The following is a 17,180-nucleotide window of genomic DNA, read 5'->3' on the forward strand; positions in this document are numbered from 1 at the left end:
CTGCGCGTCCGCCGCCCCCCCGCAGTGCCAGTGCCAGCAGGGTCTCCTCCCACGGCCGCGCTGCCGGTGCCTCCGGGGCACGGACGCCCAGCGCTCCCTCCCGCGTTGGTACTGCGTCCTGAAGCGAACACGCTTCTTGCCCAGCGCTGCCAGCGCCCCCATTTCCACACTCGCCTTTGTGACTGCCCTGCGCTTCACAGCTTTTACTGAGAGCCCGTACGTGACACTGCGAGACAGTTTACACGGAAGTGCAGGCAGACACGAGCTTGCAGGAACCCGGACCTGAGCCTCCTCCAGCGCGTTAGGAAACACCGATGACGCACCCAGTTGCGAGGGATTCACACCCGGCGGCACCTCCTGCTTCGCCCTCCGGAGCCGGCCGGCCCCACGGGCCGTCAGCAGCAGGAAAACCAGGCTGCAGCTCGCTCAAATACAACGGCATTTCGTTTCTGCCAAGGAGACGGCTGCTCAACAGGGGATGATCCACAGCATAATGAAACCAGCCAGAAGACCCTCACACTTTAGAGGGCCCCCAACGGGGCGACGGACATTTACTGCTTTCCCCGCAATGCATCCAAGGGCCCCAAGTGACCAGAGCCGGTCCCTCCCCTCTCACCCATGTCTCCCCTCTTGCTTTTGTGAGCCATTTCACACAGCACATCCTCATCGTCGCATGGCTGCGGGTAAGCACAGATGACAAGGAGAAGGAAAAAAATGTCATATATGGGATTAATGGAATCTCACAGAACAGCTCCAAAATAACAACCCCTGTATCCTGCCATGGAGTCAGACCACCGCGAAGGTCCGTGGACATCCTATGGGGAAAATCTATATACAATATTTATTAATACACATGCTTATTACTAAGCACACAAAAACGCTGTCCCTGACTAAAGCACCAGACACTAGTCCAGCCTCTAATCTGATGAGGAGCGCAGTGCACACTGCTTTCCTGCAGGCACGGCTCTTCTGACACAGATTTTCTGCTGCTCGTGTCCGCTCACCTTCATCACTGGTGTGTGGCTCCGTGCCGTTGTCATGGTCAACTTCATCGATGGTGCCTGGCTCGCTGTGCGGGCTGTCACTGAAATAAAATACAGCGTGCTTTCAAAGAAAGAATGAGATTCTGTTCCCAAGGCACTTAGCAAAAGTAAGTTGTTGAGCGAAATTGTGGCCCCAGTGACACTTGAAAGAGTTATGGGTTTAGTTTTTGTAGGACTGAGATGGTAATTTTAAATCACAGCAGATCTCTGAACCTGCTTTGAGAACAGCAGACACTCACACCATCATCTTCAGGCCCAGAACATCACGTTCTGTTGCTCATGTACCTTACTCGTATTTGGCAAAACAAATAGAAAGTGATACCACATTAAAATGTTCCACACACTCATTCACAATGAGTTTTAGCATTTTATCCTCTGCTTGCATCAGTAAGGATGGTGGCAGGTCACCAGTGTCCGGGAAGATTAGGTCTCAGAAATGTGTAAAACTTGCAAAAATCGTTTCTTAAAACTCAGATCTGAATGTCAGTTTACAATTCCAGCATCCTCCAGACAAATACACTTCTAATGTGGGAGTTTGTTTATGGAGTTTTCCTGCCCGGGGTATATATCAAGAAGGGCGAGTTGTGCACCAGAAAGATGTGATACAATGCAATCGCACACGGCTGATCCCGTCCCTGGCTAACGCAAACTCATCTGTCTTCTAACACGACAAAGCAAAGGGAACTGGAAGGTTCAGGTTAACTTTGGGCTATGGAATTTTATCCAACTAGCAAACTACGATGGAACTATGGGACTTCACTCAAAAGTTTCAGCCTAGGAGGAATTTGGTTAGAGTTGACCTAAATTTCTGGTTTGCTCTGAACATACTTATGTGAATCTGCAGCTAAAAGATTTTTTTATAAATATTAATACTCATATTGGAAACAATTTTCTGAGATTTTACTGAGGTTTATAAAGCTGAGTCAGCATGAGAAATATGGAAAGAAAAACTCAGTGAAACTGCCTCTGTTTTCACCAGACAGGCTAAAATGAAAAGCAAAACTGACGTCGAGACTAATTGGTTAGATGTGCAGAATCGTCGTAGTTTTATGAAGGTATTTAAGACTAAGAACCATGCAGACAGCCTGATATGAAGTAAGATTCTTAACCAGGGTAAAACAGCACAAGCATATCAAATATATATCACTCGCACACCTAATTCATAACATTTAACAGAAATAAATGCAAAAAGGCCCCTTCTGCAGAGGGGCAAATTCACCCCAGTGCTGTGCTCGGCTGCCCTGAATATTACGTCTGAGCTTCCCCAAAGCGCTTCTCACTCCCCACCCTCTCAGGGATCTGCGCCCGAGATCTCTTCTCCTACACTCGTCTGAGCTGAGGTCAGCTCTGTCCACCAGGCATCAAGCCACAGCTCTGCGCCTTCTCCCAGGTTCACTCCAAACGTACAGAGCCAGAAGACGACCCTACACGGGGATCCAGAGGTAGGTTCTGCAACCAATGAAGTCCTGCCCCGCTGCTTACCAGTACTCCTCCCCTCCAGTCATGCACTTCTCGTAGACAGGTCCTTCCAGCTCTCTGTGGCTGGGGAAGATGCCCTCATGGTTAATGATGATGGTCTTGATGACCTCATTGACGTGGGCTTGGCAGGACACCGGATCCTGCCCATCTGGAATGTGCATCAGCGTGGGCCCGAAGCAGATGGCCAGGTTGTAGGGATCCATCATGTTCTCATCGCTGTACTGCGACAAGCTGCAAGCACAAGCGTTAGGGAGCCGTGGTGCCGACTTTCCCCCTTCACTCAGAAAAGCCTCCCACCAACCGACCCCCACCGCCCAAGAAAGCAATCGTCACTGTGCTGTGCATCTTGCCTGAAGACCCAGCCACGGCCAGGCAAGGCTGAGGAGGGAGCAAAATACAACTGTCCATGGCAATACCGAAAAGGACTCATGCAACAAAGACAGGGAAGCCCTGAAAAAAGGAGGGCAAGGAGAAACTTGGTGAAAGAGGAAAAAAAAAGACTTACTGATTAAGGAAAGCAAAAAGATATCTCATGACGACGATGACAGCCCGAGGCAGAGTGACGATGATTTGCTGGATCTGGTGCACTCTCTCGGTGGAGTTCTCGATTTCTGGAACACACAGATAGAAAGCACATCTTTACACCTTCTCAGGACCAGACAACACGGCACCACAGGGACTTGTTCCAGGTCAAGCAGCCCACCACGCAAGGAAAACAATAGCTTGTTTCCAGATTTGATCCACTGGTTTGGCACTAAGGTGCAAGTGGAGAATCGGGCACAGTGCTCTTCCACTGGGGAATTCATACGTACATTCAGACTCAGTACAAACACCAAATAAAGACATTTTATTTTTAAAATAACTGTTTATGCATTATTTAGTTCATTCCTCAACAACTACTCTACTTCTCAAAAGCTTTAGGTCAGTATGGTACTGGAAAATGGAACACTGTGTGGTTTTCTAGTGCAGATTTTAAAATGAGGTTTTTATTCACGTTACTCTTACGGGTTAACCCTCAGGGCCCTCTGAGCCCTTCTGCTCCAGTCTCCCACTGGTCTTAATGGGGATTTAACCTGAGCCAGCTCTGAGTCCGCAGTGTAAGACTCACTTCTCTCCACAGCAGCGCCCAAAGCCCGTAGCCTCTGCCAGGAACCGGCTCCCTGCTGTAGGAAGGAGGGGGCGTGGAGCCATCTGCTTTGGGTGCCAGCCCACCCGCCGGGGACCCCCGCACCGCTCCTGCCCCGCGGCAGCCCCAGCGCCGACCCGCCGAGGGGGCTCAGCGCCATCCTGCAGCAGCCGGCAGCATGCTCCAGCCCCCACGGCTGCTCTTTTTTTAAAGCTAGTATCTGTGCAATACATTATGTAGATAGTTAATCCCGGGGCTTTTGTTTTACAGAAAGCAGACAAAGAGTACCAAAGCCTTCCCGAGAGCAGTCAGCCTCAGATGCACGCAATAAGCCCCATCAGTGGAGTGATGCTTACTTTATTACACTGGATCAAACTCTGGCATTTGCTAATCATAATAAAATTCACTAGCAACATGTAGCTGGGCTGCCACTTGTTCAAAAATTCTGAGAAAAATTTGTCTTCAGTCCAAAGATGGAAATCTTCATAATATTTCATCTTGGAAATTTTTAAAGTATGTATTTATCCCCTGTTATTGCTTACTGGGTTCTCTGCTGTCTCAGTTTAGTTTTACTCAAGAGGACTTTTTTTAAAATAATCAAATAAATAAAAACTGGATAAAACCCTACAACAATAGTTATCTGTTCTGAAACCCAGAGGAACAAATTGTCTCGAAGCACTTGCCTTTGTTCACTTTGCAGAAATGTTTCAACTGGCTGTAATTCAGAGGAATTAATGGAGTAATCATCAATCACTTGACTATACAGGCACACCCCCAAATGAAACTTTGCAAACAAAGTGCCTTTTCTATCCATCTACTTCTCATGTGGATTCAGAAAACGCTTCCACGTAAACTCTCAGTCCCCATAAGGCAAAAGGAAACCCAGCCTTTCATCTGCCACCAGCGAGCCTGGCTTCCCATCGCATCGGCCGGGAATGATGCAGCTCTGCAGCTTCCTGGGGCACCGGAGGCCCTGCGACATGCGCAGCAGCACCTGCTGCAAAGAGCTCGCTCAGAGTGCCTTACCGGGAGCCACCGCAGATCAAGGTGGCTTTGTGATGATGCACTGCAGTGGAGAGCCCAAACCGCTTGGCTGTGTTTAACCTTTCTGCCATAATTACAAAATGAGATGGAACATCCTCCAGCAAGGGTGGCATTTTACTGAGCAGGGGCTCTCCAAGGAAGCAGGTTCCTTCAATCTGTTTAGGTTGGGACACCTATTACGCAGCCTCTACTTATGTGGCAGAAGGTCAGATGCATTTAAGGTCAGATTTTTAATGGGAACAAGGCACTTCAATTCATTTAAAATCTATATAGAATCAATCTATCTTTCCTTAATCAAAAGGTACCAACAGCAGCAGGAAAAGAAAGCAAAGATGAGGAAAAGGAAGATTCTTGCTAAATTAAAGAAAACTAAAGAAAGAAGAGAAAACCATCCAGAAAATTAACCAATGATATTTGCAACAAAGAGCTCCCAAAAGCTTAATACATTGTGCAAATTGGCATTAACTAGGGATGGTTCCAAAGCACGAGCCTATCTGCAAGCACACAGTCACATCACCAAGCACCGGGCACGTTTCCTGGCACCAACGGGGGCCTGTCCCCTTCCTGCGGGCTGTCCCCTCTCAGGCTCCGCGCTCTGCCCCCGGGGAGGGCAGCTGGAGCGCGCTCAAGCCAGGCTGAAGCTCCTGACCGGGGCAGGAGACTGGTGCAGAAACAACTTCCTTTGTTCCCTGTGTTACAGGTGTGCTGCACTGTTTTACACATCAAAACTGAAAGGCAACAGCGCATTTCCTAAAGCTACTATATAAAACAACTGTTCTTGAAAAATAAGAGCACATTCTTCTCTTTCTGGAACAAGCCCATCCCTGCGTCATTCCCCTCTAGATATCATCTGTCTTTCTTGACATCACTAAATCTCCAGCAGTTATGCACATTAACATTAAAGAGGGGGGAAGGAGCCATGAGCAGTGAAAGCCAAACGAAGGACCTCGGCACGTGTTCACCCCTCAGCCCTCCTGAAACTACCCATGCACTGAGACACTCGAACCCCCAAACGACCCCGACACCTCTCCGGTAAAATGATGTCATCCTGTAGCCAAAGTGCACAACACGCTCCTCCATCATCTCTGAAACATCAAATTCATTCTGTCTTCTTCCTTTCCCCCAGGGGAGTAATTTCCATAACTTGCCAATAAATAAAAGTCATCACTACAAGGTACTGAGAGAAATAAACCCCAGCTGGGATATCTGTTTCTTCAGTTGCAGAGGAACAAGTGGAGCCGGGAGGAGAGTTCAGGACAGAACAAGAAGCAACCAGGCTCTCCCCGACATCAGTCCCAGACCCTTCGCCATTAAAAACCCTCAGCTTCTACCTCTGCTCACATCCCAAAGCGCTTTCTGGTTTTCTCTGGGACAGGATATGCGCACAGCAAACACTTGCAGAACAGCTGAGCAAGTGAGGCTGCAACCAAATCTGCAGACTCGAGGGTTGGAGAAGCTTTTGGAGTAGCCAAGAGCTACTGACCTCCACTTCATGTTTAGTAGAAGACTCTGAGCTAAAGCAGCAAAACCCCTTAGCGTCCCCAGCGCCACGGCTGCATGGCACGTGACGGGCAGGCTCAGGAACCGCCGGTACCCACAGAGATCTGTCGGGGCAGGACAGCGGCCGGCCCTGTTCCACTGACTAATGACCCCTCGTGCAACCCGCAAAGGTGTGTATGGGCTTGCTGGGTGTGCTGCCCACCGGCCTAAGCTTGGAGATGGCTCTGGGGATCCTCGTGATGCTAGGAAGAATTTAAAAGAATCCCAGCAAGACGTTTTACCTCTCCCTCGCCTCCAGCACTGCCAATGCATGCTCTTCATGTCTTCTCCTAGCAACTTCTGTTGCAGCCCTTCTTCCAGCATAAGCTGCTATTTGCAAAACTCAGGTGTACTTGCCCCCCGTTTATTGCTCCTCTTGTCCCACCCTATTCTCCCAGAAGAGCTGTCACATGTACTTACTTATAGTAGATATCAAATCTTGAAACCTTTCCTTAGGAAAGAGGGGATTTTCCAGTCCTCGGAAGTACAGCTTCAAGACTCCAGCCACTGAATTAATGTCACGTTCATTCTGATCATCAGCAAGGGGATCTTCACCTGCCCAGAGAAAAGGTTTTATTTCCAGCATTACTGTCAAGTTGTATTAATACAGCAAGTGTTTTTTCCTAACTCAGTGGAAACCCAAAATTTCCCACAGCTCAGAAAACCCTCCTGTGTGCGGAATGGTAACACTATGCATTTTGCCAGCAAGAGGAGAGTTTAATAAGGTACTCTGTTACACAGCATCACGCTGAGACATGCTATAGCCGTACCCACAAAAACCCCGTTCATTTTGGAGATTTCAAACCTTTCCTGAAGATGTTATTAACCAGTACTCCTTCAGCCTCCAGCCTAGCGCATTTTTGCATTTACAGCAGCAGCTCAGAGAGCTGAGCAGAGCTGAACGACGCTGGGTGAAAGCCTGGGAAGACAGGCTTGGCTGGAGCATGCAATTGTGCCTCTGGAATAGACTGAATGGATCTGGATAACACTGTACTGACTTCAATCTATAAAAGGCTTTCAAAACCTAAGGGATTTAGATACCGATTCCTCTTAAGCAAAAATGTGCAAATCCTCCTGCCTTTGACAATCCCAACGCTGCCTTATTCCTTGGCCTGGCCACCTTCACCCTGATGCTTCCGATGCTGCTCAAAGATTCACGCCATGGAGGCCATTACCCCCATCTGAGCCTTTCATGCTCTTAATTAATGACTGTGGAAGAGATCTCCGCACCTACCCCCCCTACATGACTCTTCGCCATTGCTGGAGATACAATACTAAGATACTCAGAAGGGGAGAAAACCTCCTGGTGCCTGGCAGCAGAAAGGCCTTGAGCACAGGCTTTGCGCAGTGCCTAATGCACCCAGCACACGCCAGCTCCCACCGAGGGTCCCTGCTCGGACACGGCATCCCAGCTGCAGATGCACCCCCCGGCAACACACCTCTCTCAAACGAGTTCTTGATGTCGTTGACTTCCACCTGGGAGCCAGGGACTCTGAAAATGCCCTGCTGCTGAAGGCCTGGAAAAGAACAACGCTTCAGAAAAGATTTCTGTAACTGTTACGCGGTACTTTCTGGTGAAGAACAGCAGAAATTAGGAGCCGATGCACGGGAAAAGGCTCAGAGCAAGAAGGGGACAGCTGCTACAATTTGTTTCTGCTCATGTTCTCCAACCAAGGCCCCCCAAACCAAAGCACTGAAACGGCTCCCAGTGGCCCAGAGCCTGAACAGATAATTTCACCTGAATATGTGCTAACAAGACCTAAATATTTGCCAGTCATCCAGTGCTACAACACGGTCAGTGCCACTGTAACTACAGCCTGAGCCCCCGTAGCAAGGGCTGCGTGCATCTCTGCTATATTTCACTGCTAAATGCAAGTACTTAATTTCCTTTGCAGAAAGTTTCTGTTGATATTACTGAATCAACTTACCATACAAATTGATGTAGCGAATGCAGCTTTCTACTACAAGCGGAATAGCCTGTCCTGAATCCTTCGTGAAAAGAAAAAGTAAAAAATTACTGGTGTATTGATAACAAAGCATGGGAAATTCATTAAAGGTTGCAAAAACAGATATTTGAAAATCAGTGCCATTGAGTTTAGTAAGAGGACAGGCAAGAAAAGGAGGCGTTACACACATCAAGCCATCAAAAAGTGCTGAGTATACTATGTGCAGTCGATTACGCACAAAAAAAGCTTTCACTAAAGCGTGTGAAAGACTGCTGCTCGCTATCTGGCTGAGACAGGAGACTGATGCAACAGGATCACGGCTATTCCATTTCAAAGGTGTAATGCTGAGCTGAAATAAAACTTGTGCTCTACCTGTCTGGTGAAATAAGTTTCCAGTAACAGAGCTTACAACAATATTTCCACCTAAAGAAAGAACCATGGTCAGCAGATGCTAGAAAAAACCCCAGAACACCACAGTGTATGAAAGGAACTGCCTATATCTGAACCTGCGATGAGTTTTGGTCTTTGTTTCAAAGCTGCTTCTCTCCAGGCCCCTCGTGTGAGGAGCTCAAGGGGGAATGTGAGCCGTGTCTGACTGCCTAAGTGGGCATTTATTTTCCTCAGGGGCTTTGGTTGCTTTTTCCAGTAGAGTACAGTTGCATCTCTCTGGTTAATTTACTCCGTCTCGTAGACGGGCCTCCAGTAAATACCTGGTTTCTTGTTCGCGCATTCCTCCTTCCTCTGAGAACACAAAAAAGCAGCAGAGCGGGAAAAAAAGAAAAGATTAAGCAAGGATAAGTTCAGTTAGAGGTAAGCATCTCTTTCGGAGGCCATGAACGCTCAAATGCAATGGCAGCTTAGCAAGGTCCAACCCAGGCCTCCAGGCTGTCCACCCTCCCTCCCAAACCCCGTCCGGCACGCTGCACCCGAGCCTCGGCGACCGGCAGAAAGAGCCTCTCGGATTTCTCCCCTCCCTGAACCGGCGGCACCGCAGGAGTGCGGGGCCAACACCAGCCCCTGCCTGGGCACAGCCTTGGCTCGGCAAGAGCCGTCCCGGCACGGGGGCACCGGGCAGCCGCCCTCAGCCCCACACATCTCCCACGGCAGCGTGCAGCCCCCGGCCGCAAGGACAACCCCGGCAGCACAGCACTGTGCCCCGAGGAGCCCACCTCCAGCGGGAGGTGTCCCTGCCCAGGACAGGGGGTTGGAACTGGATGAGCTTTAAGGTCCCTTCCAACCCAAACCATTCTATGGTCCTACAATGACACCCGTCTGCTCAGATGGATCTCCACTGCAGCTAATTCCTCCTACACAGTGCTGAACAGGCTGGACTTTAGCGAGCATTGCTTTTTAAAAAATCAGTTTAAGTAAGGAATAATTACAAGTATTAAAGAGATTACTGGCTTTGTCAGCTGGGCCTGTGTATTACTTGTGACAGTGCCCTGTTTGTAAACACTGCCCTTAGGCTTATGGTTGCACTAAAAGAGCCTAAGAGAATAAATTGGAGCCGGACAATGCCTATTAGTTTACCTAATCCAACAGTTTGTCATTACTGCTTCCTCCAGTATTTTCACTAAAGCTTTCTTCAGCGTAGAATTAAACACTGAGCAACTGGAACAGCATTGTGTCCTTTGGAAGTCCTTCCAGCAGCCAGGCAATGGCAAAGTGCTGGATTTCGGAGGATCAGCAGCCAGATAGCTGGAGGACAAATTGGGGATAAATCCCACATCCACATCTCTTCATTTTTCTCCTCAAATCTCTCCTTCTGGGTAAGTTCCTAGGACGAGCAGGAGTCCCTTCCACTGGGACTGTGCTGGTACTAACTGAGTTCATCTGAGCTCACCCCAGCTTCCATGAAGAAAATACTCTGGCTCACATTTATGAAGGCCACACGCTACGTGTTACCAGCGGTGGTTTGGAGGAGACCACTCTGCAGCCGTTTAGGAATCACTTTGCTCCGACGCTGGAAGCCGAGCCCACGGCCCTGGCGCTGCCCGAGAGCAGATGGGCACCGGCGTAGGTCGCGGTCAGCACACAAGCTGTAGTGCCACCTCGCCTGGAGCATCCAGAGGTGACGGCCTCCCACGGGAGAGGCTCGGGGCTCTGCAGGGACAGAGCTCTCGCCTGTCCTCCCTGCAGGTTAACCCTCCGCTTCAGCTGCGGGAAGGGCCTGCAGAGCGCCAGTACGTGCCGAGGTGTACGAGAGGGCATCAGCCGCCATCGGCAGTTGGCACTGAGACGAGCCAGCTGGGCTGGTTATTATTAATGCATTTTGTTTAAGGATAACACGTCTACGCTCCCACGCAGCCACCCATACACACAGTATTTCAATTCAAGGCTGCCAGTCCCTACAACTGGGAGACACTTTCTGGGAGCTTATGAGTCATTTCTCCTTCCCCCTCAGCCATGAGGAAGATGACCACCAAAAATGGGGGGGAAAATGGAAGGTGGGGGGATGTGTTGATGCTTTGAGGGTGCTGGGCTGGGTTGTCCTTGCTGTCTGAACTTCCCTCCCAGGATGGGGAGCAGCGCTGGATGATGGGGATGCCATCATCCAGCCAAGAGCGCCTCGTGCCACACAGACGGCCACCACAGCCAACGGCCAGCAGCCACGAGGGTCCTCACTGCTACCCTTGCCCCAGGGCACGCAATGGGTAACGCAAGGAACACACAAGGGGTGAGGACAGCTATGGAGAGAAATCGTCACCGAGGCAAAGTGTGCACTGGCCATGTCAATCGGGTGCAGGGCGGACCAGAGAGACCCCACCGAGGAAGGAAAGCAGCCAGCGGTTAGGACAGGAAAGCCACCATTACATTCACAGCGTTCATAAACTCTTACTGTCAGCCAGCAAGTACCTTAATGAATGTTTCCATATTGCCGTTAAAGAGTTTATGATTATAGACTGAGAGAGGCCTAGGTCTCCTCATTTTCTGTGGCTTAGGGGGAAGACATGGGGGCCTGGGAGAAAATGGAACAAAAGAAATCAACAAAACACCCACATAAATGCAATGACAGGATGAGATCTCAAACGTTATGACCAAGAATAAAAAATAAATCAAACAGAAAAATCCCTCTGTGAGGACTCGACACTCAGCTCCACGCACTCTGCAGCCACTTGCGCGTCAGCGTCCCCCCACCACGTCCCCCCACGGACATGGCTCCGGCGGGAGCCGGGGGACCTGCAGAGAGCTTGTCCCCACACCTCCGCATTGCGCACAGCGCCCACAGCTCCGCGGGACGTGCCCTCTGCTCACTCCACAGCACCTCCCAGCAGCCTGGGGCGGGCTACCCTAGCAGTAAATTGGCTAACTCCTTTTGGAGCCAGTGCCGCGATGGCCTCTGCGGGTCCCCGAGGCCAGGCGGAGCGGGTCCCCACCGGGCACAGGTGGCAGGCATCCACACGAGTGGGCAGCAGAGCTGACCTCTAGGCAGCCCAGAGCAGCAGCACAGCTGCTCACTATATGCTGCATACAATTTCAAGTCAAGGTCAAGACTGCAGCCTCTATTTAAGTAACAAATTCAAATTAATCTTGATAATAGAAACATTTAACAGCAATAAGCCAACCTACCCATTGCTTTCCATCCCCGTAATCTGCCAGTGTTTCCCTGTGAGACAGACTCCAACCTCAGCTGCAGTCATACAGCAACCCAACTGGCTGTTCTACGCGCCTCCTGAAGAGTCCCAGTTCCTAACATAAAAACCAGTCACCTCCAGAACTCAGACAGTGACAGTGCAGCAACTATACCTACAACCGCAGCGTGAATGAACAAGGGGTGATGGGGAATGCTCTTCATGCAGAACTTGCTTCATTCAAGCCAGAGAGTAATGAAGCTGCTAACACAGCTGGGCACAGCTGTCTTTGGTACCCACAATCTGCAGATACAATTCTCCCTCTCTGAGGCACCAAATATCTAAACCGCCGATCAGAGTTTGTGCTCGTACCAGGGATGACATTTTAGAAGTAAAACAAAGGTGTTGGTGCTTAGCAGGATTTTTAACACCGGCCTCCTACCTCCACCAGTCCAGCACTCTGCCAGCCTGAAAAAGCACCAAGAACAGCTGAAGACCTCAACTGATTCCTGGATATATCCAAAATAAACCACAGCTACGCCTGGAAAATATCCCTGTTTATTCTTAAATGGACCTCATTCTGCTGATAGACGGCCAGAAAGAGGAAAGCAGCAATACCTCCACCTCCCTGTAGCTTACTTCTGTTTGGGAGACGTTCACAAGGAGGTCCGTGGTCTTTCATCTTTCTGGCAGGCATTCCCGAGGTTCAGACCACCAAACAAAAAGATTAGCCTGGTCAACACACACGAGCAAACCCACCAGCAACTCTCTAAGACCAGAAAAGGTAGGCATGTGCATTAGGAAGTGGCATGGCCCTACCCCTACTAGCTCGGGACGGAGGGTCCTCACCCCTCATGGGAGCAGACGCTGAAGACCCTGTTGCCTTCAGCAAGGGTACCAGACACCTACTGCTGCTGGAAATGAGGCCACCGAAACGCGTGACTTATTTTACTGCAGTGATCAGGACTTTGGAGGGCTGCTTTCATTAACGCTATTCACATTTTGATCTCTTCTGATAATGAAGGACATTAAGACCCGAGTGCCTAGATCTAAAAAAAGGAGAAAAATAGCTTAAAATCTCTAAGTGATTTCTAATCTGTCCTCTACCCCCAGGCTATACCAATGTCGGTAGAGGAGAGATCATGACTGCAAACAAAAATGAGTGCTAGGAGCCTTCATGCGGAAGTTCTCACAGAGCAGAGTGGAATGGACATGTGCAATGTACAGAGAGCTATGATGCAAAGGTGACAGTTGTAGTCCGCTTGTTCCTTAATCAGATCTCTTTAATTAAGCCACTTGGCTCTACACTCCTACAGCTTCTAACCGCTCCTTCGTGTGGTCACTGAGGAGCAGAACTGACTGCGGTCCCTCCAAGAGCCCGACCGGCCCTTGGCTGAGCAGCGCTGTCTGCAGCCCAGCGCCCCGGTGCCGCTGGCTGCCATGCCACCTCCTCTCCCGGCGCAGCCTGGCCTCCGGCCGCAGCTGGTGGGAAGGTCGTTCTGCCTACGCTTTCTGTGCCGCCTCACACAAGAAGGAGATTGTCTCTTGTTTGTTTTCCTTTGTGAAGTAAAAGCAACTGCTGAAACAAAAGCAACAGAAGCAGCAGGGAGCTGCGCCACCATCCCTCGCGTAGGAGGCTGTTATTCATTCCCTTGATCGCTTTGGCCTGCGACACCGCCACTCCACGGGCACCCACTCCTGACACACAATGTACTCAAGCGCAAACTCTCCCCCTGGTTTTATGTGGCGGTCTGGGTGCGCTTCCCCTGTCCAGCTCAGCAGAGCCCGGCCTGGCACAGCCAACGGACGGGAGCCCACCTCAAGGCGGTGCCCGTGGCCACCGCCAGCCGCGCGGGGCTGCGAGGGCGTCGGGGTGCCGCGGGGCAGCTCTCCTGCGACGCGCAGGGGGAGGCAGCGCCTGCAGTGGGGGAGCGGGGCCGCCACGGCTGACCCCACGTGTGCCTGGGAGCGCCATGGAGAGCAGCTCCGTGGAGCACGTCGGTGCAGCGACACAGCGTGCGGCCCCGCTGCCCGGCCTGCGCCAGGCGGGGAAGGTCCCTCTGTGTCCCGATGGCACCTGGTTGCCCAGCCCTGAGGCCACTGGGCCCGGCAGCACGGTCCCCCGCCGACCAGGAGGTGGGAGAGCGAGGCGCCCTGCCACCCCGCTGCCCTCGGCCATGGCAGCCCAGGCTCCACCATCTGCTTCGGCATTTCTAACACGGAATGGGCCGTATTGCAAATTTTATTAAACACTCCAACAGGGTTGTAAAAAGATGTCACAGAGAGAGGTTGTACATGTTCTGGGGAGATGTTTGGAGGCTTTGCTGGCCCACATCTCGCTGTTAGAAAACCAGCACACTCATAGCGAGCCACCAGAGCTCTGTGGAGATGCTTCATGGACTGGACACCGATCAAAGCCCCCTCCCTGTTACACCCACCCCCAGCACTATCGCTGGCTGCAGAGGGATGAAAGTCTGTGAACACAGCCATGCTCTGCACTCCCGGGCAAAGCCGCCAGCGCTGGGACAGGCTTCTGGGGACATATCAAAGTCCTCAGATGAAGAGGGATGGTAGGGAGCGGGCAGACACCCTCGTGTTGCAACCTGACCTCAGCTACACAACATGGCACCGCACTGCACCGTGCTGACACAGCACTTGCTGGCACTTCAGAGCCAGTCAGCTAGAAATTACACTGCAGCAGAAACCAGGGCCTGTTTGTCATCACCCTAATTAATCCACGTCAGGCAATGCAAGCGAGAAGCAGGGCGGTGATGCGGGGAGCCTGGGGTGGCCTGCCTTCCGCAGCTGGAGGGTGGTTAAACCCAAACCCCACCAGGCTGTCCCGGCAGCAAAGCCAAACCACCCGTCCCACTGCCACCCTCCTCCGGCCGGAGCGAGCCCCTCCCGAAAGCAGATGAAGCGGAAGAAACTGCTCACCTGGTTGTTCCACATTCGGCTCTTTCACCTATGAATAAACACAAGTTTCCATCATCTCTCCATGTTAGTCACCACCAAAGGACTGTTAAAACACACTTGCACCGGCACTCACACGCCCCTGGGTCTGCAAGCCCCCAGGTAAGGGCTTCGATCAAAAGCAGCTGACCGTGCCCGAGGGCCCCGCAGGCTGGGGAGATGCCCGGCTTGTTGCTATACAAGTCCCCACCACTAAAAGACATATTAGAAATCCAAGACTCAGCCACAAGAGAGGGAAAGCGTCTCCGGTTCCCACTCATATCAAAGGTCTCTTTGCAATAGGAAGCCCGTCTTGTAAATAGCCAGATGCTCTGCAGGTCCTCTGCAGTAAGTGCTCATTTACACTCGCTGGGGACTGGGCAAACCCGAGCAGGGAAGGGGCAGCCCGATAAGGGCCGAGGCCCCCGGGGAGGCGGCTGAGATTACCCAACTGCCTCACGGAGGACCACTAATAGCACCTGAATGCAGCCCAGCGTTCAGTTCCCCCGCTTCTCCTCTGAGATAACAGCCCATCTAATCACGATCAGGCAGACGCTATTCTGGCTGTCAATATTCTCACTCCCTTCGTGTATTTTTAGTGCTTGGATTTCATATAAACGGCAGCGTATCACCACTGATAAGATCTGTTCATTTTTTAGAGTATTTGTCAATCCACTGAAAAAAACTAAACTAATTTCACATGCTGTTTGTGCCTCTCTCCCAAGGCCAGGAAAGCCGATTTATTCTTCCTTTTTCTAAGACACATAAAAGGAAGCATTTGGCTGCACATGCCTCCTTCCTGCTCTCCCTTGGCACCTGCGGAAAGCAAGCCTGCAGCCAATTCTTCGCTGAAAAAGAAAGAATTCCACATGAGTGTTTTGCAAACCCAGACTTCTTCCTAATGAGAATCAGCTCATGCTGAAACGCAGCGTTTGGCATTTCTGGGCTAAATATTTGCTGAACGCCTACATAGCAGGATGATCCCATGGCCTGGGAGAAATTCAGAAAGTTTTCATGTGAAAATCTTCGGTGGCTGCTTTTGCACAACTCTAGAGAGTTAAAATGCCTCACCCTGCACTCTTCATCCTAAGCAGGGCAGTAGTGTAAGACCAGAATGGTGATCAAATTAACCTTCAACAGATTCATCACTTCGTGCACCAACCCATGGGAGTCTTGGCAATGTAGCCAACGAACAGAGCTCTCTTCTGCATTAAGACCTGTGCTCTCCGGGAAGGGCTCAGATGGGTCCAATTTCGGTGAAACGCGCGCCCCGTCCCCCTTGCCTATGCCGAAGCCTGAACTGAGAGGCAGCAGCGGGCGCCCCGCGAGCCTCGCACAGCCCTGCCAGGCGGCTCTGGAGCAGGACGGCCTCGGTCAGGGCGCAGAAGGGCTCCCACTGACCTGCTCCGCGGGGTGACGGGGGGCTCAGGCAGCCACAGGGAGTACTGAAACTCCTGGGAAAAGGCGGATGTTCCCGGAGCCCCATGTATCTACCCTTGCAGCCTGCCTTGAGCTTACATTTTGTGCCTTGACTTGGCTCAGTGTTCAGTGAGTGGAACATACCACAGGATCTAACTAGAAGGTGGATTTTAAGGCTAAATAAATTTGGCAGAGAAAAGATGTTTGGCAAAATAGCCAACAAAAAGCTATTTTATTTTTCTTCTCTCTCCTCTGAGATAAGGTGTCCAATTTTTGTACAGTTAAGACACGACTACAGACCATTTGTGTATTCTAATTTAAATATATTCTCTCCTGTTGGAAAATTGGGACACTTACTCATCTCCATCTTCTTTACACTGGAAATAATACAACTTTTAAAAATTCTTTAAAAGAGCTAAAATCTTCTCGCAGGGACACGGTTGCACATCACTACCCCGGCAGTGGTGGGTCCCACCTGGCGCCGCGCACTCCTGTCTCCCTCCAAAGTTACGTCCCCCTCTGCTGCGTGAAGCCTGTTTGTGTGTACGTGCTCTACACCAAACTTGTGAAATTATCATCTGGAGTGATAAAAGCCTGCTATGGAAAAGTTAGTTTTAAACACAAGGATGATTTTGCATTTCTGGTTTAGAGCAAGTCAAAAAACCTATGGCCAGGGGAGCAAGGGGCCTATTCAACCAACAAGGCAGCTGGCAATCTGTGACACAGCAGCACAGCGTCAAGGACAAGAAAATACCCGTGTTCAGGGCCACACTAGGAGAATGGGGAGAATGGGGAAAGAAAGGAAAAGGCTGAGGTTTGGAGTAGGGGGGAATCTCTGCTGCTGGAGAAGTAACACAGCACTTTGGTGCACAGGATAAGATTTCTCTATGTGCACTCCTGAAGAAAAGTGGGAAAAGAGTAACATTCCAGGGAAATAATGATTTTGCATGTCACTGGTTAAACTTAGTCGTGGCAGCCAACCACAGAAGTCATCAGTCACTCAGGAAAACACAGACAGTAGGTAAGACTGAAGGATGACGCCTGGTTTGAAGTTGTCTCA

At 50.7% G+C, this 17,180-nt stretch overlaps 1 protein-coding gene across 1 annotated transcript in view; it reads right to left on the reverse strand.

Moving 5' to 3' along the window:
• SRGAP3 (SLIT-ROBO Rho GTPase activating protein 3) overlaps positions 1 to 17,180 on the reverse strand; it is a 61,169-nt gene that overhangs the window by 3,248 nt on the left and 40,741 nt on the right. The window contains exons 10-17 of the mRNA XM_009882864.1: positions 14,687 to 14,714; positions 11,034 to 11,136; positions 8,160 to 8,220; positions 7,671 to 7,748; positions 6,652 to 6,786; positions 3,028 to 3,133; positions 2,526 to 2,753; positions 1,005 to 1,084 (exon numbers count right to left, since the gene is read on the reverse strand). Coding sequence (XP_009881166.1) covers positions 1,005 to 1,084; positions 2,526 to 2,753; positions 3,028 to 3,133; positions 6,652 to 6,786; positions 7,671 to 7,748; positions 8,160 to 8,220; positions 11,034 to 11,136; positions 14,687 to 14,714 — 819 coding nt within the window. The remainder of the gene's footprint in view (positions 1 to 1,004; positions 1,085 to 2,525; positions 2,754 to 3,027; positions 3,134 to 6,651; positions 6,787 to 7,670; positions 7,749 to 8,159; positions 8,221 to 11,033; positions 11,137 to 14,686; positions 14,715 to 17,180) is intronic.

The sequence above is a fragment of the Charadrius vociferus genome, unplaced genomic scaffold, assembly GCF_000708025.1.
Source record: "Charadrius vociferus isolate BGI_N301 unplaced genomic scaffold, ASM70802v2 scaffold433, whole genome shotgun sequence".
In the NCBI taxonomy this organism is placed as follows: domain Eukaryota; kingdom Metazoa; phylum Chordata; class Aves; order Charadriiformes; family Charadriidae; genus Charadrius; species Charadrius vociferus.